Source organism: Ptychodera flava (genome assembly GCF_041260155.1).
Source record: "Ptychodera flava strain L36383 chromosome 23 unlocalized genomic scaffold, AS_Pfla_20210202 Scaffold_23__1_contigs__length_28996876_pilon, whole genome shotgun sequence".
In the NCBI taxonomy this organism is placed as follows: domain Eukaryota; kingdom Metazoa; phylum Hemichordata; class Enteropneusta; family Ptychoderidae; genus Ptychodera; species Ptychodera flava.
The window spans coordinates 2,116,404-2,140,118 of record NW_027248277.1 but is presented as its reverse complement, the minus strand read 5'-3'; the positions used below and the strand labels follow the sequence as shown (position 1 = coordinate 2,140,118).

Below are 23,715 nucleotides of genomic sequence, written 5' to 3'. Positions count from 1 at the left end.
TATGTATGACATTAGTCAATCTCCTTGTACCAACTTTGAATAAATTTGCTTGATACATGTCTGAGTTATGGTTCTGTACATGAAAAAAACGTAACAAAATGGCCACACAGCGACCATATTGGATCGTTTCACAAAACAAATCAATGTGCATATATATTACATAGGTCGATGTCCTTGTACCAACTTTGAATAAAATCGGTTGAGATATGCCTGAGTTATGGCTCTGTACATGAAAAAATCGTAACAAAATGGCCGCCTGGCAGCCATATTGGATCGTATCACAAACCAAATTGACGTGCATGTCTATGACATTGGTCAATGTCCTTGTACCAACTTTGAATAAAATCAGTTGAAACATGTCTGAGTTATGGCTCTGTACATGAAAAAATCATAACAAAATGGCCGCCTGGCGGCCATATTGGATCGTATCACAAAACAGATCAACGTGCATATGTATTACATAGGTCAATGTCCTTGTACCAACTTTGAATAAAATCAGTTGAGATATGCCTGAGTTATGGCTCTGTACATGAAAAATCGTAATAAAATGGCCCCCTGGCAGCCATATGGGATCGTATCAAAAAACAAATCGACGTGCATATGTATGACATATGAAGTAATCTATGTACCAAGTTTGAATGAAATCACTCCAGGCGTATCTGAGATATCTGCGTGAACGGACGGACGGACGCACGCACAGACGGACGCACGGACGGACGGACATGACCAAACCTATTAGTCCCCCGGACGGTGTCCGTGGGGACTAATAAGGAAAAGAGATAAAAGTTCTCAAAGTTTTTTTAAGGCTAGTGTACGGGAGGAAAAGATGGCAATTTGAATTGCAAAATATCTGGGCATAAATTTCACCTGATTTATCTTTCTATTGAAAACACTTTGCAGTATTCAAACCCCTGACGCTCTTTTGTCGCATTTCATAATGTGATGCCATTGTGAGGAAAGTTTACCACTGGTCTCCTAGCAACTGCCTCCTTCACAAAACAAAGACATCATCCTGAACACATCCAATCATGCATTGCAGTGGAGATAAGGCATAATTACACACAGCTGAAATGAATAAAATCTATTCAGATGGCATTTACAAATAATTCACCATAATTTTAATAACACACATACCATATTCTCTGATAACACATCCTATTATTATCACTAGACACTGAAGAGAGGGGAGAACCATAAAATACGGCATATGTTTTATAGGAAATTCTGATACTGAGATTTTGCATGGAAAAAATGAATGTTCTTTTTTCTTTCCTACTATGCTTCCATAATTATTATTATTATATAGTTGATGGTAATATATACTGTCACACTGACAATATACCAGTACGTATGTTATACAGGTACTCTGGCTGCATCAGTGTTAACATTTGATGATTAATGTTGTTTCATCTATTTTGTTCTTGAAATGAAATACATATTTTTCTCCTACTCAATGTGTTACCCTTGCAAACACATTAGACTATGCAGTTTTATTGTTGACAAATAATTCCAGTTCGGACTAAATTTCAGTTGTCAACATTTACTTGGGACATTACACACAGAGTGGCTGTGTTCATGAGTTGGAGATGAGACAGTTCACATGATTTTGTGGGGAAAACAAAAAAACTTTGGTAAACAAAATGAAAGTAATGGAAAAAGTGTAAAGGATGCAGTACAAACTAGTGACAATATACCGATACATGTACACTACTTATCAGATAATACCAAACTTGTAGAGATCATTTACTGATAAACAGAATGCAAAATTGCCACAGCTGTCAACTCATACCAAACATGATTGAGCAATGGAGAAAAAAAGTACTGAGCCAGAAATTGTGACATGTTGTTCAGAGAAACAAACCAATTCTTCAGCATGGCCTGTCTATTACTGAAAGCTGTTGCAAAAACTAAGCCAAGCCCAATCAGTCAGCTATTCATATAATAGCTGCACTTCACTGAATATTAAGCCGATCCAGACACTACACTTGTTGGCACTTAGAATGGTATAGTAAATAGCTTGTCCTGTACTGTGCAACTGATGGGGTTACTCCAGTAACATACATTGTACATAGTGGGGGTCAGCTGAGGTCAGTGTGGAGTGCCAGAAACTGTTGTATCTAGGCAACCATGATATTTGGTGACCTTTCACCCCAATGATAGCTAACCTGGGAGATTAGATTCAAAAGTTTAATGAAGTTAAAAAGAGCTCTGCTAAGAAAGTTACGCACAGACACGTCTGGCGATGTTTTCGTTTATGACTTCACACAGACACTAGTCATTATGGTTTCTTTGTCTCAATTTTGTCCAGTTTGTCTCGATTTCAATTTCTGACATGTTTTCACCTTATAACATTTGTATTCACATGACTGTGACACTGATTGGCTTCTTCACTGTACCAACATTGTATACATCAGTATGTTGCATTGTGTATGGTACATACAATAGTGGTGGACAGATTGCAAATCTGAATGTGCAAGGTTTATTTTACAGCGATACTAAAATATTTTATGAAAAGCTTTATAGAGTAAGTCACGGTGCTGTAACATTTCCTACAAATGAAGATTCAATACAGGTATTCCATTGACTGTACCCCTTGATAATCTTCAGCTGAGATTGTTATGCTATATCAGTTGTCATGGTAACCATACTAGGCACTAAATAAGAGACTTCAAACAAACAAACATGACATGAGGTAACTTAATTTTGTATTGATGTTGACAGAAAAAACAAACACTCCAGATCTAAGTGTTGTATGTCTGACTATGCTAGGGTAGCATTGCAATCAGTGTCTGAAGTCAATACCAAACATCCATTCATTCATATCGACTTTTTACTCTTACTAAGTACTGAACCACAGAAGATAAATGAACATTCTTAATGAACAGTAAATCATCATCTCTATATTTGCATACTTACAATACTCATTATCATATTTTGCATAAATTAATACTAATATATTTTGCAATCAGTGTGAGATATTCAACACACTATAAATTTATTTAGATTTTTTTTGTATTTACCGTAGGTTGGTATAAACTGATGTAAAACATGAATTTATTAACCAAAATGATTCCATGAAAGTTATTTGAATCAGGTATTTTGTTCACACATGATTTTTCTGGAAATGGAAAAGGTGACTTGCATTCTTACATGAGATGCTCAGATTGGATTCATATCAATTTTGACTTGGAAAAATATGAAAGTCATTCAGTTTCTAATGTATTGTAAGGACAGTAGCAAACAGCAAGAAATTTTAAAATAAATACTTAAGAAGAGAAAAACAATGCTCTGTAATTTTCAAATATTGACAGGAAAAAATGGATTAAGTACCAGTATGCTTAGTCATCGGCAAGTCAGTGATAGTGACAATATATTTACATTGAGAGTGCATTTCCTTATCAGAGACATTTGAACATTTTTGGCGGATGCATCAACGCCCCCGTGGATGTGTGCACTGAGTTCAACTATTGTATGCTAGAGTGACTACATCAACTGTGCTGGCATGTAAGGCTTTATCTGATCAATGATTGTACATGTGACGTGATTACTCCCTGATAGCTTCATTTCTGATCTCACGCTGACCCCATGGGAGTGATACCAGTGAAAAAGCACGCAAAGGAAACTTTTTCGTGATTGGCATCGCTCATAATACGCCCTTTATCAGGTACAATCCGACCGAACAATGTACGACAGATTGGGCCACATGTCGGTGGTTTATCGATTCTTGTACAAACATATTGCTACGCTCAGAGCAATTAATGAATAGAAATGGCTACAATTAAACCTATAACCACTACAGCATGTGACTCACATGGTACATCACAGTATCTCTGATAAACATATCACATCAGCAAATCTCTCTAAGTGTTTTTTTCTTAAAAAATTTCAGTGAAGATAACACCAGCACAGGAAGAGAAAGTTCTGTTTTAAAATAAATTCTCATTATCCTCAAGTAAGGCAAATTACACATATGGTAATTGCTTACAACAGAAATAATACAAAACTGTATCTAAACAGACGCTGTTGATACACTTTCGTACAATGTATACAATTTGATATTTTGATACATTTTGATTTTTTGCCGTTTCCATGACTACAAATAGATGCACAAAAGCAACACAAAAACTCCATGTTTATGGATTTTTATGGCAATGTTTCAATTATCCCTGTATTTGTGACGGCAAAATTATCATTGATGACTCTTTTGCTATTCACGGGTTCCAGCAGATTGCTGCTTTCAAAGCGAATATTACAACAAAAGAAATATTTCGACACGGCTTCTCAGAAAAACCAAAGATCATTCTCAACGCGACAATACAAATGTCAAATCTTAGATTGACTTGCTACAGCTGCACAATAGCATGTTTTATTTTCTTTCAATTCATTTCCTGCACTGTATTGATCTGCATATACATCAATAGTGTTGATATATGCAAATAAAACATTTTAAACGGTCTGTGTGCTGTACATGAAAACGTACTCAGTGAAAGTAATGATTTACAGACGACGCATTCACACCATGCATTCAAACCGAAACTTCCTGCATGAAATTACGATAATTCTTTTTCAATCCACAAATAGTGATATTCTACAATCACTGCTAATGTTCATCTCTTCAGAGTTTCAGAATGTTTAACAATCTTTATATCAAAAGGGGAATTTTTGTAAAATTAGACATTCTGGTTGTCTCTAACAAACTTTTTATTAACAAAATTTGTTTTTTTCTTCTATCCTAGTAATGCCATGAAAATGTCAAAATCAGACCTGGCCTGAATTAATTCTTCTTAAATCAGTAGTTATTTACCAGTAGTCGTTACAACATTTCAGTGAAGTTCATCATTACTTACAGCGATTTATCACATTTAATAATCACACAGCGAAAACAAAAATGCTACCCACCAGCAGAATTTATCCATGGTTGTATTTTACATGACTTGCCTATATTGGTATAAAGCCATCAAAGTGGGGTATACATGTGACAACACTTGAATGACTTGACTTGACTGATGTTTTATGGTTTAATTTAATCTTTGCATATACTGCTGATTGTGGTCCCCATGGAACGGTCATCAGCATCTGACAAATTACTCACACAGAATACATTCTCTTCCTTTCATTTCAATGTCAGCTGCCTAACAATGCTGGTGTAGCTTTGTCCTTTGTAACCAAAAAGTGTATTGTAAACAAGCATCCAATGAAGATATAGGTTTTGAACTGTTTTTATGCATTTATTGAATATGAGGGACACAATAGCAGAAAGATTAAAGTTGAAGACCAAACCAAAAGGTAGACATTAACACCATTAATAATTTCATCCTCAATATTGTTACACTCACAATCCATTCAATTCACGGAAAATCTACACATTATCAGTGGCGTATTGACCTGGCTTCATATCAAAGTTTTATCTTTTACTCTTTTTCCAAAATGCCAAAAATGACGACTTTACAAAGTCTTGGACTGTTGTTTGTCTTTTACAACTCAAAACTACACTATTCGTCCAGGTCCTTTTTGATAAATTTGTTTGGCATCTTACATTCACAGAACAGCAAGAAAAAAGTCACTTAATTGTTTGAATTTTTGGGAGTAATGATGGAGTGAAAAGACACGCTTACAAAATCCACTACTATCAAGCAATATTTGAAAAGTCTTGTATGCAAGTATCCCTAATACAGAATAAGTTGCCTTTGTGTGTACTGGTATGACACACACAATTCAAGAAACAAGCACAATTTAACTCTTGACAATATTTCAAAAATGACTGTTCTTACCCTCTCAGGAGCTGAATCAATGCTGGATTCGTCAGAATCATCGGAAAATTCTGTTCCAGTACTTGTGTTCCACATGTTCTGGAGGAACAAATCCGGTGGAAAAATATCCCGGCGAAAGTGGAGTACTTCTGGTTGTTTTGGATCGATGCACATTGAGACTCCAAATTACTGCACTATATCATTGCCATAAAACTGAATGAATGTGGAAAACACAACCCCAAGGCAAGTCACAAATACTGATCTGCCGGAATTTGAACAGATGTACTGGGAATAATCATACTGGAAAATAAGTCTTCAGAATTCCGTAGTTGTTCACCCTCTGTGATGGAAACTCTGGTCCCAATTGATATCAATGAGATACCGGCACATCAAGACGCTGTGGTAACGTCACTGGAAACCATCAGCTGGATTGCCTGTTCTACACTTCATGCAGTCCGGAGTAAAGTCTTTCAGGAAAATCCATTTATCCGCAAGAATCATCCACAAATGACACGGAAAGAACTTTCCTTGAATGAGCTGAAAAGATATTTCCGTTGCCAAGCAATATTTTCTGGAAAGGAATACTTAAACTGTGCACACTGATTTTCCAGCAGCTCCAAGTGGCACCAGTCACCTTACAGTCAGTTTCCCCAGGAATATCAGGGAAGCTGTCTTCATCATGAAGCCTGCCCTCTATCACCTCAGATGGGCAAGGCTTGATCAGTGTAAAGCTTACAAGTGGCATGAGGACTTGAGTATCTATCAGTGAGTGTAGTAGGGGGAGTGTTGATTGTGAGGTCATCAATCATCATGATTGGTCAATTTGGACATTGTCTTATTGTAATGTTAATGCACCAATAAGCATGCCCAGCTACCAGACATTACTACATTTGTGTAATGTCTACCTGTACATCCATTTATTCTTTCAGCCAATAATTGCAGCCCAGCATTTTTTCCTGCCGTACATACTTTTGAAATACACAATTGTGGCTTTCCAAATTGTTCAAAATGTTTTACATTGTTACTGTGGTTTTAAGTTTTGATTGAATATTTTGACTGATTTTGCTGGCGCCAAAGTCGGCAAGCAATGCATCAAAACTATTAACGTATAATGTTTTGACTAAATTATCCTTTCAAACAAAATTCCACCATATCAAAAGCAATCTTTCTGCAATTTCATGCATTCATATGACATCATCTGACAAAAAAGCGATACCAGAATTTATTCATGTCTTTGAATTTTATAAATTCCAGCACTTAGCTCAAAATGTTAGAGAGTTACAAAAGTACTTTAATAAGAATGTTTCAACAAGTCAACTCTTCATTCACTGTTTAAAATCAATCAAAACCTGATGAAGTAAATAATGTACACTGCAAATAAACAAAATTTTTTCTGACCCAGTTATTTTGGACACCAATAGAAAGCTGCTGACAGATACTTTTATGGAAATATCTCCTTTTCATCTGCTGAGAAATGTTTTATCGCCAAATTAAGAATCTTACCAGAGTCACCAATGTAGTTACAATACTGCAAATGTTCTGATGCCAGTGGACAACTATATAATGTGCTTGGCAGACGACAATTTGTGTCAAATTCAGATTGTTGTTGCCTTGGCGATATGCAAAATGATGTGCGGCAATAGCCATTTGGGTGATTACACTTATCATTGAAAAACTTTCCAACCTTGTGAAGTATCATTGGCCATAGTAGAATGGCTAGATAGGGAAACCTTTGAGGATTGGACTGGAAAGTGTTACAAATTTGGACTTACATACCGGGGTATGTATGGAAGATGTGTGTTAGAGAGAGCCATATTTTACATATTTGTCAGCTGACAGTGTCATATGGAAGAAACTGTTTTCACAATCAGATTGATTTAACTATGCCATGGTGAATCACTATTTTCAGCTTTGTATTCAGTATTTAAATATCTCATTCATCCATCTTCAAGACAAACCATTATATTGCAGGGGTTGGTGGCTGATCAACCAGGGTGAAGCAATACACCTGTCAAAGCCAGGACTGTTATTAGACAGGTTGGATGAGCATTTCAAAGTGGCTGAAAGACTGTAATAATCTGTCCTGTGAGTCTCATAATAGATGCATAAATTGTAGTTTTATCATCACGTTGTATATCATATGACAGTTAAATATCACCTGAATTTGTCTTGATTGTTGGTACATACATATATTCCAATTTAACGTGCAATGTAGAAAATCTTTATGAATCCAACCATGTATCTGATACAGAGTGTATCTACCAACCACAGTACCAGTACACCTCTCACACTGGGTGTTTCCTTCCCTTTTATGTTTTTACCGTATTGTGTCTCTGTGGATGAAAGTTTAGCTAATTCTTGTTGGCCAATATTTGGTGTCTTTTAAAACAATTACTGCATTGATAATGGGGGGGGGAGGGCAGAGGGATTTCAAGAAATGTCAGCATCTACTCAGCTGCATGGTACAATTTTCAAACTATTCTGATGACAAATTTTGCAAAGAAGTTCACAGGAAATGTGAAAAATAATCAGTTATTGTTGTCAAGGAAGCATAAGTTTCACTCAGTGATTGTAACTTAAGTAGCCGTAAATTTTCATACTTACGTATATGCAAGTTATGCAGAGTGATTTTTGAATTTTTTACGATTCCACTGGTCAATAAATAAACAATATCATATTTTGATGTCACCATTGGGATACATTTTTCATCATTTCCATATTTTTCTGCAAATCAATCATCATAAATGTAGGCACTGCAGATGTGCACCTTGCAAGAATATTGCTTCTTGTCTCCTTTATTCATCAAATTTGTTGAAAAATTTATGCAGAATGAGAAAAATTTCCAAGGATTGTATTGAAGTTTGGAGTCAAAAATGCCACTGTCACACACATTACAGTTATCATATCAGGCCTTTTCCTTATCTAGTAATTTTTGAAAACCTCAAGTATTCCAAAATCTGGCAAAACAACCAAATATGCACAAATTTATTATTCAGTGTTTGATATGGCAAGGAAATTCACCGAAAACATTTAAATTATTCATTTTTTTGACTGTAACTGATAGCAGCACTGTATCTCTGTAAAGAGCAATAAAAGTCAGTAGGGTAGAAGATATCGCTTGATACGAGTTCTAATAAATTGAGAGCATTAAATCAAGATTTGTGCAATATCTCTTGATAGCAGTTCTTATTGAGTATATTATTAGCATTGGAGTGACCAAATAACGATAACTCATATGAAATTTCAGCTTGGGGGCAAATAACACCTACTGTCGCCTTCACAAACACCGACTTTCAAAAAAACCAATGTATATTGTAATAGGTTATTTAAATACATCAGCAATAAAACTAATTGATGAGAAAGCTATCAAAAGAGAACTTGATATATCAGGAAGATACACTCAAAGTTTAGTTCAATGGATGAGAATTGTTAAAACATATTTGAATGGATTTTTCCCAATATCGCTATCATGCTTATATAAGTGCCCTGGCGCCAAACATTCTACATTTCCGATATTTGTACAAAGCCGTCTGTGGTTTCACTCTTTTGAATGATGGATTTATTCTGAGAGATATTGTTTCATTGTAAGCTTCCCTCCTGCATACAGTTTTATTCACAATGTGGCAAATTCACGCAATAATCTTATAAAATCACTCACCATGAAAGAATTTTAGAGTAAATACGCTCATTCTGCAAGTAAGTAGTTTTATACTCAAAAATACATTTGAAAATCAAAGAAAATTTCAGTGTTTAGAACTTGCTTTGATGAAGTTAAAGCAGAAATGTGTCGTAAATGTCAACGTTATGCAAATTACATTACTCACAGTCACTGAAACCTGTTCATTCCAGATTTGATCTACATGTATGCAGTATATATTTTTACGTGACGATGATGAAATAAGGTGGGCGCATTGACTTTTGAACACAACACATGACAAACCAAAGTTACAACACGAAACAGAAAAATTTAAATCAGAATATTGGATATGACAGTTCCTTTTTCTGCACTGACGGCTAAAAGTAAAAACTGTGAGAAAATATTTTCAGGTCAAAAATGTTCGATAAACATCACAAATTTTGGAAATCATAAGGTAAATATAGTAACTACGACAGACAGATTATTCTTTCTTTTACACTCACTCCCTCTATAAAACTGTAACTAAATATTTATAGTCAGAAATTACTTGATGTGTTCATAATTTGAGAAGAAAACATAGGCCCTAGAAAGCTTTTCTCTGTTTGCAGACGGTTGGCAAACAGTTGAAGGTTACGCTGACACACAGTACAGACATGTCAAACACAATAAGTGAATGAATTGTTAGAACTGGCTGAGGGTTTACTTTCAGATGTGTACTGTACATAGTACTTGATTTTCAGGGCTACACTCTATCTGTCAAGAAATCTTCTTCTAATGCTTTAATAAAATTTTTCCAATGACAGGAAACAAGATGTGAAGTTTCAATCCAGAGTTTAATGTAACAGATTGAGGATATCATGTTTATCACTATTAGGATTTGGGTGACAGGTACAAATTTGAAGATTAATTTAGGATTAAAGGTACCAGGTTATATGTCATGGTCCTTCCTGCACCTGTAAACTACCAGACCTTGATACAGTCATATTGTTTACAACAGGGTGGGTGAAACCATGCACTTGGTCATGGGGTGAAAGGATTAAACCTCATCCATTTGGTGGAAAGCATTCACAGTTTTGAATAACTGTGTAAAAATGTGCCAGTCATATAGTCATAGACAGGCAAGGATTTGAGATTTAGCAAATGCTGAACATTATCACTGGGCCCATACACCCTTTTTCCTAGGTTAATTTGTGGTTCAAAGTGTTTGATTGGCTGTTTTCCGTGATCTACTTTTCACTACCGGAAACCGATTTAATTTCACATCAACAACCAAAGATATCTGTGAACACATTCAGAACTCTAACAACCAGGTAATACAGACTTGCTATTAAAATATATCCTGGTGGTTTGTAAAATTTGTTAATTATGAACAATAGAATTATACCGTATGTGCTCATGGATATGAAGATTGTTACCGTATGTGTTGCACAGAATGGGAGAATTTAACTGATATTTGAATACATCAAATTCATATGCCAACAATTACTTGCTCCATACAAGTAAATGACATTAGACAGACTAGATTTACAAGTACTGATGCTGAAGAATTGATCTTTTGAAATCTTGGATGGAGGCTGCAAGACTATCAGAAGATCATGTCTCAGTATTCAAACAATTGAGGATAATATCCTCAATCAGGGCATGCCAAGCTAATTTGCATAACTGTCGCTAATTAAGAGCTTAATTGGTTCCGCTTGACTGATCACCCCTTGACAGTGGGACCACACAAGTACCTTTTAAATGGCTAACAGGCAAATTAGAACCTAGGCTAGTCCAATAAGGTGGAAATTAATAGCCAGTCTAATTGTATCAGAAAACCATGGCAATTGTTACAATTTGGAAATGTCAATCATTAGCTGTGTTGCCTGGCAGGCTCTCTAGAGGGGGTACTTTAATGACCCATCAGCATATTGACAAGGTCACTGAATCTCAAAATCCATTGTTAAATGGCTGGGGAATAGGAAGTTTGGAGGTTTGTTTGTAAAATACACAACAATCAATAATTTAATAGTTCAGTAGACCCTAGCTACTTTAACAACACTACAGAGAGAAATCCAGCAATACAAGTATGTTACAGTGAGTGGTGTACAGCTAACACTTTACTGTTTTCAGGGTGTATTCTGGCTGTTTGACCACTCTTGCATAGATAACTTAAAACACGACCAAATTTCACTGTAAAGGAATTCTGTCTACTTGTGATAATGCTGATGAACACATAATTTTAAAATCCACGGAAATAGTGAATGTGTTTGCGTGTGACACTCTGAATGCGTTTTCTATTCCTTTTATCAGCACTGTTTTTCACGATTTTCCTAACGACTGTTTTCACGCCATCTTCATGTATGGTAAGTACTCTTCTCTGTTCATTTCTCACATGCAAAATCTATTCATCAATTCCATTCTTTTTGGACATCGCTTCATCACAGCATCTCTAGCAATGCTACAATACTACTACTGCATGGACATCTTGTTTATTCAAAGGTCCTTTTTTCTTCAACAGTGTGTACAGTACTTGAAAATACAAGTGTTCATAAATGGTTCTTACACGCATAATGCATTATGTCCTTACAGTCTGCTATCCAGCTACGTGAGTCAAACATGTATAAAATTATGCCATTCCACTGTTCTGTACACTCTCAAAATTTCAAGGGCTGCGGATTTGGTACAGGATGGTAAAATTATGTATTTACCCCTTTTAGTACTGTAATTTTTCCCACCAAAATTTTCGTGCAATATTTTATCAATTTTTATGAATTTTTCTATATAATTTTGGATCAAACGAATGAGACTTTTAGTAGCCTACACTTTTTGATCAAAATTTTCGGAATATCTGAAAAAAATTGTTTAGACCTGCCGAAAATTGTCTACCTGATATTTCATAAAGGTGATAAAATCAACTTTGGTATTCAAAGTTAAACACGGTCTGGGGAGCAAAATCTAACAACTCTGTATCATGTCTGCTGACCACTTCAATTTGGTCCACAATTTTTGCATTCTATGGTGCGGTTGAAACTATAATTATGGGCACAGACATGAACAGGTTAAAATACGTCTGAAGAAAGAGTGTGTGTTATTCTGGCACAGCTATCAATCAGTAGAGACAAAAGAAAATGTTAGCTGCTTGTGAGAGGGCGCTCTTCAAATGACATTCAATGTGATTTACAATCACAGAATGGAATACAATAACCTCAGTCAAATTTGTTCAAACTTTTCTTTCTCTTTGTAAATCTGAAACATGAGCTCACAAAATAAGAACAGTTCATTCCATCTGCATGATTCATTCTGTAATCAGAAACCAAGACGTGAAAACATTTTAAAATCTGCGGCTGTCTTTTCACATTTATGTAGATTTACAGTGCCACTGTATGTCACAGTCAATTTCCACAATTGATTGATAACATAGCAACACAAGCCATGCTGAGATAGTCGGTCCTTCACTCTACAGTACCTACGAATTTCACATCCATTACATCATATGATATGAAATTCTGTCTCATGACCTTTGACCCTGACTGCTGTCATCCATAACACAATGGATTGATTCTCCTCCATTACATCAGAACAACTTAACATTTCTCGCAACAATTTATCCCATGTTAACCTTTGACCTCTTGGACTAGTGTCAGAATGGTCTTTCCAAAGTTTAAAACATTTCATCGGTGAACTGAGGTGACCTTTAACTTGACCTGTCACCTTGCCATGAGACCGATCATATCTTATTACCATGACGATCCGCAGACACTTGCTAAAATTCACCAGGATCTTGGTTTCATATAAAACCTTAAATTCTAATTTCTATTATTTTTATCTCAGAAATTTACAAATTAAAGGTTTTTCCACTTAGGAAATTATCAAAATTGCACATTATGCAGAGCAAATATTACAATGCCTGGCTCTGATCTGAAAAATGTTGCAGATCACATCTGATAAAATGATAAAAGTACACATTTTGTTTGAATTTACAAAATCATTCATCAGGAACCTGATCCATGTACATTACAAGGCCACCATGATTTGCTCTCATTACATGCTTAACAATGCATGGCAATGAAAAACTCAACCGTTTTGGAAATCAAACATTGTCGGCTTCTCACGATAAATTCTCAAATTTTTCACCAAATTTATGTCTTTACCAACAAGGGTATCATTGAATAATGCATGAATTACTGGAAATCTTGGCGACTCGTTGAACAGCTGCATAAATGAAACCATCTGTTCATTTCTTAAGATGTAGTACATGCCTGGAAATTGAAAGACAGATAACTTTTGCCAAACTTTCTGTAAGGAAACTTTCAAATTAGGGGTCACCCTACAAAATTTAGAACTGGAGAAACAAATTATCCAAGATTTCGCTACACTTGAAATTCAAAATGGCTGCCTTCCCAGCATCAGAGGTAGAAGTTTTGGTTATGTTTACAATATTTGTTTTTGCTATAGAGAAAAATCACATTTTTTATTTTTTCACAAAAATAAGATAGTCAAAATTTTATTTACTCCAAGAGCTTCTAAATTAACCTGCCACACTCAGTACATCAAAAGTACAGTAACAAATTTGAGTCAGCATATCTGTCCCGACGGTGAATTCTACTTTAAGCCTATCAGTATGTCAGATTTATGAGAATGTTGCAAAAAATTCTTTGAATATCTCATCAATTCTGGATATTACAACTTTATATTAGTATACTTGTATCATAATGGCTATATGCCAAGTAAGAAATACTGGTACAACTATGAAATACTCATCAATACCGGCACAAGTTATATATGATATTCTCAATTTGCTTGTTCTCTGCATTTACACCTGATAACTACAAAATGTTCTATGGCAAGTCAACTTTTTGTCCAGAGACATGGAATGAAATATTTACAAGGGTAGTTGCGAAAATCTTATTATGTTTTGGTTTTTAGTTTTTTGTTCTTCCATATATGTTGAAATGATCAAGTGTTCAGCACACAGCATGTACATGGCTAAGTTACAACACAGCTGTGGTTGATCAGACAAGAAATTGATATTACTTTCTGTATGTGTACTAAAATAAGACCTACTTCAAATTCCTCACAATCAACAGTTTCAACCAGTGCAAATGACAATTCCTAGTGCCATAAAAAAATTAAAATATCATAAACATAAACAAAACCTGCACATCCTAGTCCTTTTGTTGGTGATGTACCGGTACTTTCTATGAACTCAAAAAAGTACACTTTGAATTTCCTGTTTCTCACCATGGTACTTACGGAACCTTCACGTATTATTGCAGTATTAAAATTATTAAAATTGCTCACTGACAGCGAGAGATATTTCATCATTCTCAATCTAAGATTTCAAAAATTTAGTATCTGCTAGAGTATTAAAGTCTTCAAATATCACAGTCATAAAACTATCATATAAACACTTTACGGTATATCAAGATATATAATTTTATTACAATCCAACTAATCTTTTTTAATCCATGGTTTTAATTTCACACGCTGTTTGTCCCCATCTGTCATGTTGCCTAGCAACCTACACATATGGAGTATGCTCGCTAAAAATTTTAATAACGCTGAAATGTCTGCGATATGATAAAGAGTAAAATGTGACATTTAACACGTTGAAGCCGTCACTGTGAAAATGATTAATGCATATACATTGAAGGAAGTATTCGATGGGTAAAGTTGAAGGAAATATTCACTGGGTACATTTGAGGAAAATGAGCAAGTATTGAACAGGTTGTGAACCAAACTTTTGATTAGATGACTGCTTTTCATTGTGAATGTGAGTAATTGTGAAAAACTGATTCATACTCTCATATCTGTTTTGGTCAATTCAAAGTGTGTTTCCTCTTTGACTTTATATTCTCTCATTAAATCCTGAAAATCACAATTCTTTATTTGCATGTTAAGTCTGCACAGTGATTGACTTTTACACAATGCTATTGTTTTTCTGTTCAGATAATTCCAATAATTTCCCTTAAAGCCCCAATAGCTGCAAATTTCATGCATTATTTTCATGATTTTTTCAAACCAAAGTTGGTTCGTGTAAATGTGCTAACTGAAGGACATGTATGTACCGGTAGAAGTATCACTGCTTGCTGATTTGGACCATGCCTAGGCATTTTAACAAGTTAAATAATAAACGGGTGCCGCACTCATTAAATGACGCCCGAACTGAAAAGTACAAAAAATATAGTATTTTGTGCATTGTGATCATACAAGAAACAAGCAAGATGCCATTTATGTGAATGCACAACACAGGATGGCCAACACTTTGTTACTGTAACATTTATTTTCTCAGCTACAAGACTGGTTTTTGAAAATGGCGAGAAATCTGAAATGGTTAAAATGTTTGAATTTACATGCCAAATTCGACACTTATGACAGTGTTATACACTTTTTCAGTCTTCAATGGGTCTTCTTCAAAGAAAACTCTTGGAAAACTGAGGATATTTTGACATTGGTTTAGTACACAGTCACTGCTACTGTGCGTTAAAACATGGAATCTTGCTCTGAGTACGGTAGTTTAAGGCTCACATATTTTTACTTTGATGATATTCTGGCGTTTATTTCTTCACCAGATAGTTTGTTTATATCAGCATCATAAAATCTTGGTGTCTAAGTAAGAGTAAAATTCATACAGCTATTTTCTCCATGGATGCATTATTAAAATAGATACAAAATCAAATCATTTACCAATCCATTAATAGGTCTTGGAATCAAATGATTGACCAATCCACCACTAGATCTTGAAATCAAATCATTGACCAATCTTGGAAACACTAAAATCTTGGAAAGAGATGGAGTTTGTGGAAGCGTAAAGTTTAAAATTTTGTTCAGTAAAGTTACTTTTCAAGTGAATTGTATCTTTAAAAACTCATCTCTCTCTCTCTCTCTCTCTCTCTCTCTCTCTCTCTCTCTCACTTTAATTCTCTTCAAAACTATGACACACAAGGGAATCTTTCAATTTATCCTACAGTGAGGCTGGAACAACAGAGAAAAGTCAATTCAAGGTTTCAAATCATGTTTTGAAACGCAGGCAGTGTTTTCACAGGCAGGCAGACTCCATAGTGAGCCATTAAGAAAACCACATGTGTATAAACAAGTAAAATATATGAACTGTCAGAAAACACCCGTAGAAGGTTATGAGATTGATAACAGCCTACATACGTTTTATGAGAGATTACTTCATGGTCTGAAACTCAACTAATATCACTCAGTTCAGTTCCTTAATGCAGCCTGGTATCTAAAAATTTATCTGCAATTTTAAGAAAGTTTACTGACCTTTTAAACTGAAATAAATGTTGATATTTGTGTACAATTTCATGAAATGCAGCATTACTGATTGAATGAAGTTTTCACTGATACAAGACCTATGTATAAAGTGTAACTGTAATGTAGGTGCTCTGCTTGTACTCACATGTGAAGTTTGATAATAAACAAATAATTTGTTCACAATTACCGTACATGTAAACAAATGTTGTACGGTATTTGTCAGACAGAAACTGGTGAGTGTGAGTCCTCAAACCCCAGGATAAGAACACTGTCATGTTTGATAACTGTGAATTTTAATAACAAGATTTAAACCTGGCATTGAACATCTATCCAGTCATCCTTTGTTTGCCATTATATATTTTTTTTTCAAATTTGAAGATTTTTTGAAAATTCAGTTCAGAATTACACAGTATTGCTGGAAACATTGAAGATTTACTGTTTGTTTTCTTGGCCACACAAGTATCGCTGATTATCTAATTTTAGAAAATCTATTTCAACCAATTGTTGACTGCGTCATGCAAGGTCATGCAAGGTCAATCCATTCATTTCTTTTTCATACCATTTAATTCTTCGAACCTTTCTATATTTAAACTTTCAAATTTGGAAACTTAACAAGAAATGAAAATAAATTCACACATCCCCATGAACACATAAAAATATTCATCTCATTAGATATTCACGTGTTATGGTAGCATCTATTCACATTAAATGACACTGTTATGGTAGCATCTATCCGCATTAAATGACACTAGCTTCTATTCTTGACTGTTTCTGGTGTTGATTTAGGGATTGTAAGGTGACAAATGAGATTACCAGTAAAAAAATTGAAGTTTTCAATTTAAAATTTGCCCGCAGATATACAAGTTTCACAACCCTTATGGTGAAATTTCAAAGTGGATATCATATTGCAATAGCAGATAAAACTGTCGGGATTTATAGGAAGGAAAAAAAACAGAAATTTCCAAAATAGAATTCAAAGGCAGTTAAAAAGGTGAAAGATATTAAAATTTGATTTTATAAAGTATTAACAAAACGTTTTGGTGGAATATTTTGGCCTTACCACATCAGCGTTGGTTCGTGTCTGTCTAGGCTGTAGTGTGTTTGATCCAGAGAACATGGCGTTAGAGATAGACTGGGTGTCCAATTCACTGTGTTGTTTGGTTGTCTTCTAGACTCAGCGTAAACACAACAAGGATTTCTCTCTCTTTACTAATGGAAGCTAGCCTTCAAAGTTGTCGTTATCAAAACACAACTTTCCGGCCGCTCCGAATGCAATGGTGTGCTTCGCTGACAAGGATAAACATATCTCCAGGAAACATTCCATGAAGAATTAGCGGCCGGCTAAAAATACCATCCGGATAAATTTCATACGGAGAACTGATCAGGTGCTGGAAGCTGGCACAGTTGTCGTACGGAATAAGACTGCAGGAGTGGATAGATATCACATGTGACCAGGAAACCATGGAAAACGCTGGAGTCCACGGAAGTGAGCTGCTGTCATTAAATATACTTTCAAATGCTAGCAATTGCCGATTGAATCCAACTGCCTTCAGGGTTTAACAAATAATGTTGCTACACAATATTTTACGAGAGACTCCACTGCATCAAAATATGGGCCAGGTCAAAGGTCATGTGAATTCAGGCTATTGGCAGTGTCATGTGTCCATCAGAGACACGACTGACAAGCAGTTGGTCATCGCCAAATTGAAAGATAATTGGAGACAAGTGTTGCTGATCTAGGATTGCCTGGACAGTCTGCGTTGAAATTCTTCAGAGATGAGTTCCTCTCCACAGTGTTATTGCAGTGGCTCCCTTGATAGGAATGTTGCTGCTGGTATTTCAAGTGACACTCTTCCAAAAACAGCGTATTCTCATCGGAACCGGTCAACTACAAGGATCAGACCTTTCCTGATGTTTATGCAGCTGGAATGGGACTGGATGCACCCGGAGAAAAAGGGACTGGCTGGATCTGGAGCTGAGCTCAAGGAGTGCAATGAAGAAGTGAATGGAATAAATTCTTGGAATTTCTGCAGCTTGCAATTCTACATAACAGAGATGCAGCGGCCCGGACCAAGGTTTAGAAACAGCACAGGAAATAGGAAACTCCAATCACTTACTGCAGTGAAAAACCAGCACTTCCTCTTGATGACATCACTGATAAGAACCCATCACTTGTTGCTAGGATACAGACAGGAGTAGAAAGCAAACTTTTTAAAATGATTCACTTGACACTTGTTGCCAGGCAACTACCAACATCCAAGGTTGAGCGTGACCGTTTGAGAGGAGTGCTTCTCAGATTTCCGTTACACTGATGTGTTGCATGAGAAGCTTGAGAAACAGCTGCAAAGTTCCAATTTATGAGTTGAACTGACGCGATGAGAAACTTGACATGTTATGGAGAGACAGACATCAACAGCAGAGCATCCAGCACACTTACAAACAAAACTCACAAGCAAAACAAATCACACTTGTTTTAGGTCATCAGTGTCATGTCAACATTTACATGATACATTCTCACTGATTGGTCCTTGGAGTGTCAAGGGCTTAACCAAAGCCAATCACATGCTAGGATGCAGAGGGCCTTATACCAGTATACCGTGCATGTGCCATACTTCAGTGAAAGATCACTGTCAAGTAGATATGTAGATGTAAAACTTTCAGTGATTGGTTGCCTCTTCAACATGAGTGGTTATCTCAACCAATCAAGTGCTAGGATGCAACAGGGGTTTCTCATGAGAGTAAAGTTGTCATGTTATAATGTCATTGAGGAGGAAAATATGGTTACGGGTGACAAAGTTTCTCAGAATATTGGTTTTACCTTGTGCTGTGCTTGCACATTGCCTGAGCATCAGAAGAAGTTTAATTATAATCCTATTGAGATGTGGTGAAGAGACAGACAAAAATGCACTTGGAATTGGAATCTTTACAGTTCAGTATGTGAGCTAACCCTAAAGTTTTCATTCACAAAGTGACCTATATATTTTCAAGAAACCTGAAAGTTACACTGTTATGTTAAAGCCGCACTTTTCAATCCCAGGTTCTCGCATTAGTGGAGTTCTCCTCCCAGTCAAACGCTTGGCCAGTACGATGTTTGATTTCTATAACATTGATTACACAAACTGATCTCAACCTTTTGTCACATTTTGCTAATCCTGCAAACAGAGTTTATGCAAGCTTTTGATTGACGGTCGGTTCAAATCGCCAACGGTCATTGATTCCCCACCACAAACGCTTGAATTTCCTAAAAAATTGTCTTCCAGTCGCGTTAGACTTTGAATATAACCACAGAGTTCGATCGGCAGCTACTTCGTGCTGACCGCTTGGCAGTCTGTCTGTGTATTTGCGGCCGGGGAAAACTAAAAGTTGCATTTTCTGGAGCGTGTTCCTGCGTGTTGCCTGTTTGGTGTCCACTTACACGATGAACGCCACCATAACTTGGCGTCCTTTTAAAGGGAGGCTCCGCCTTTAAGGTGGTACACGCCTCAAAATTGAAAGCCTCAAAATTTTGTTCAAACTTTCTGTAAGTAAGAAACTTTCAACCATTCAACTTTGAAATCAAGAATAAAAGTGAAGAGTTACATTGCAAAATTTGGTACAGTACTAGGGAGACAAATGCCCCTATATTTACCAACACTTGAAATTCAAAATGGCCGCCATCCCTGCGTTAACTCTATGGGGAAAATTAAATTCTAAAATTTCACAGAACTAAGCCGATGAAAACTTTATTTACTCCTTGAGCTTCAAAATAAGCCTCACCCAACAAGTGTCGACAAAAATTATTGTAAAAATTTGAAAGTTAGACTATGTGTCTCCGAGGTGCAGTCTACCTTAATTGATGCAGAAGACAGGCTGATACAGACTGGCATACCGTATATCCAACACTCAGTGATAAGTACGCACTAGTAACTCTGATATGTACATTTGTACACAGACTGATTGAACTGCTAAACCTGATATCCAGTGTTACAAAGGAATCTAACAATGCTACCATTTTCTGTGAAACCAACTCTGTATCAAATTTGATACAATACATCCTGTGTCGTCTACACATGAAAATTAACAGGATACGGGGATAATTTGTAATTCCTGGTGACCAGGAAACATAAAACCTTCAATCTTCTAATTGTTACAATTCACAATACCGGTAATGTCATTTAACTTTTCAAATAAACCCTTAATTGATACACAGACCTCTCTGTCAATTGAAATGTATGTACTCTGTTACTACAATGATGTGAAATTTGATGAATGACACCACTTCATTCAGAACTTCAAACAAACTTTTTTTGTAACTGATGATCGGAGACAGAAGGCAAATATATTCAATTGATTTGACTAGCGCTGTTGATTAAACTTTAATATTTTCTAATGCACCTACAATTCATCAATAAATGGTAGGTGCTAATTTTCTTTTCTTGGGATAAATTGAAATTAATTGGCTCTTTCATCGGGAGATAGAAGCTATTAGATGTAATACTAGGGCATGTGTCAGATTGTTCCATGAAGATTAGTAGATTTGGTGATCAATATGCTTTGGGCTGCACTTCATTTTTAAGACAACTTTATCAGTAAATATATTGTACAGAACAGAGATCAAGTTTCATCTTTCAAAAACCATGCATTAAAATTGATTTTTGTTTTTCCTTTTATCTTAATGAAAAATTGTCACAGTTTCCATGCTTATGGAAATGATAAGAAACTCAAGCATTTCTACAAAATCAGTGTCAGACTACCGGTAGATTTTTCAGTCATTTTCTGCTTTTTACAAATATACTGAAATGCTTTGAAAACTATGATTCTTTAATGTATATGTTCATCTAATTCTCAGTGTATTTGCCAAGATAAATCACACATTTTGAAGGGTCCATAATTCCTTTCATTTTTAAATCATGTCAAAATTGAAACACAAGTATTGAAACACAAGTATTGCAGCTTTGATAGAATACTTACACAGAAATGTTGGTGTTGCCATGGCGTTGTCATGGTGTTATGACCAGAAAACAAAGTTTAGACTTCAGCAGTAAAGGTCTGTGTAATGGTGAGTGGAAATACAATGATGTGTGAGGATGTTTGAAATTCTTAGTGAGAGTCAGTTACAGTTCTCTAGAGTCACAACACAACAGCTGTTGACAACTGCAGCAAATACAAAATATCACATCAGATGTTTAAAAGTCCCAGCGTGCCATCGACGAAATATTAATGCACTAAATAGGTGAATGACATTTAACAACTGTAAAAGCAACACACAATCATTGCAGTGTACTCCACAACATCCTTGTCAGGAATACAACGATCAACAACATAAAATAAATAAACGAATAAATAAATAAATAAGTAAACGAATAAATAAATACAAACATGTTTCAAGAATACATTCATTACTAACTCTGTCATTGGTTGTAAAATGGTCATGTTATTTCTGTCCTGTAGTCAAGTACCATCACCCACACCAATCACAGCTTGCCTGACATGAAGCTTTATGCATCCTGGTACTCTGAGAACAGTTTCATCCCTACAGTCTGTAAATGGTTTGAATCACACCAGTCAAAACAATGGGGTGATACCATCCAGTTGGCAGTCAAGAGGGGGTTTGAAACATGCTATACAAGCAGAAGACTTACTTCACTGATACACTGATACAATTTCTGACCTTCTCACCCCTTATTTAAAGTACACAGCTCTAAGGGGCAACATCAAAAGTTCAACATAATAATCTAACTTAATTGCTTAAGTTTGGCCTCAGACCCCCCCACCCCCCCCTTCTAACTTAACTGACCTAAAATTGAAAAACATTGCGGACTCATACCCTGTACTAATTCTTTCAAACGAGGTACCAATGTACCATTGAATTAAATAAAAATTGGAAACCATTATAAAGTAACAAAAATACGGGTGACTGGATCGGTTTTAGCGTACAAAAAACGGCCTTGAAATCGTAAATTTGCCAAAAAGACGTTAAATCGTTTTTGACTGCACAGAAATTAATTTGGCCAAAAGCCCCCCACCCCCAAACTTAAGCAATTAAGTTTTTTTTCAAACATCGATCTTTTGACGTCGCCCCTAACTACATAATAGAAATCAATATGGTTACACTACCTGTGTCATATGTATGGCGGGTGGTATGTGGGGCAAAAAACTACACCGGTAAAGTTTTCAATTATTGTGTTGTAAATAAATCATATGAGAATGACACTACCTTTACCAATGCCGTGAATATCAACATTACAACAAATCTAACTGAATGATTAAAACTGAAGATGCTGTACTCTGACATGTTTGAGCTCTACACTGAGAGACTGTATCTCCACACTGAGAGACTGTATCTCCACACTGAGAGACTGTATCTCCACACTGAGAGACTGTATTTTACAACAGAGGTAGCAAAAGATCAAACTATCTTTATTTAGCGTGACCTAGGGTAAACATTAACCACTGCTATTGCAATCAATTGAAAACTTGATATATCTGATTGGAGTGAGGACAGTAGGTTTAGATGTTAGGTTCCAGGTCACAGTACTGGATAGCCCACTAAATGGTACAGTACTTCATAAAACACAACTCTATACGATGTCCAGGATATGATCAGTGGCTACAACAGAGTCACAATATCTTTTTCTCCATCTCCAAGCCAGTGGATATCAAAGCAGACAACATTTCCCAGCAAAACATTCCACTAGAAAATGTTCAAAGAATCTTTTTCCTGCTTGGAAAATGATAGATAATTCCTTCCCTCACGAAAAGTGTTTTCCTTATTCTTGAAAAGATTATCCCCTGTGCTAGGAAAGACCAGGGTCCCTACAATGGAAAGGGCCATTTCCTCACTGGGAAAGAATGTTCCTCATCCAAGGAAAGTAGAAGGTATCTCTCCTCCTTGGAAGGGAACACTGAACACTGAAGTAAACCACTATTGTTGTCTTAGACACAGGTTGGACCACTACACTTGACATAGGGGTGGAAGCATGGTGTTAGAGAATGGGACAGAACTTTATCTCCTGAAGCCAAAGGAAGTACAGAAGGAAGGTGACCAGACTGTACACCTGACAAGAGTTGTGTTTCTGTGACTGATCTCACCACAGGCAT

At 35.9% G+C, this 23,715-nt stretch overlaps 1 protein-coding gene across 7 annotated transcripts in view; it reads right to left on the bottom strand.

Annotated features, from left to right (window-relative positions):
• LOC139123449 (colorectal mutant cancer protein-like) overlaps positions 1-23,715 on the bottom strand; it is a 182,765-nt gene that overhangs the window by 104,189 nt on the left and 54,861 nt on the right. Inside the window, exon 1 of one of the 7 annotated variants that reach the window (XM_070689589.1) lies at positions 17,696-19,089. The exons of 5 other annotated variants lie outside the window; for them this stretch is intronic. In XM_070689589.1, coding sequence (XP_070545690.1) covers positions 17,696-17,752 — 57 coding nt within the window. In that variant the 5' untranslated portion in view covers positions 17,753-19,089. Of the gene's footprint in view, positions 1-5,771; positions 5,862-17,695; positions 19,090-23,715 lie in introns of those variants that run through there. One more of the 7 variants, XM_070689586.1, reaches the window with a different exon arrangement.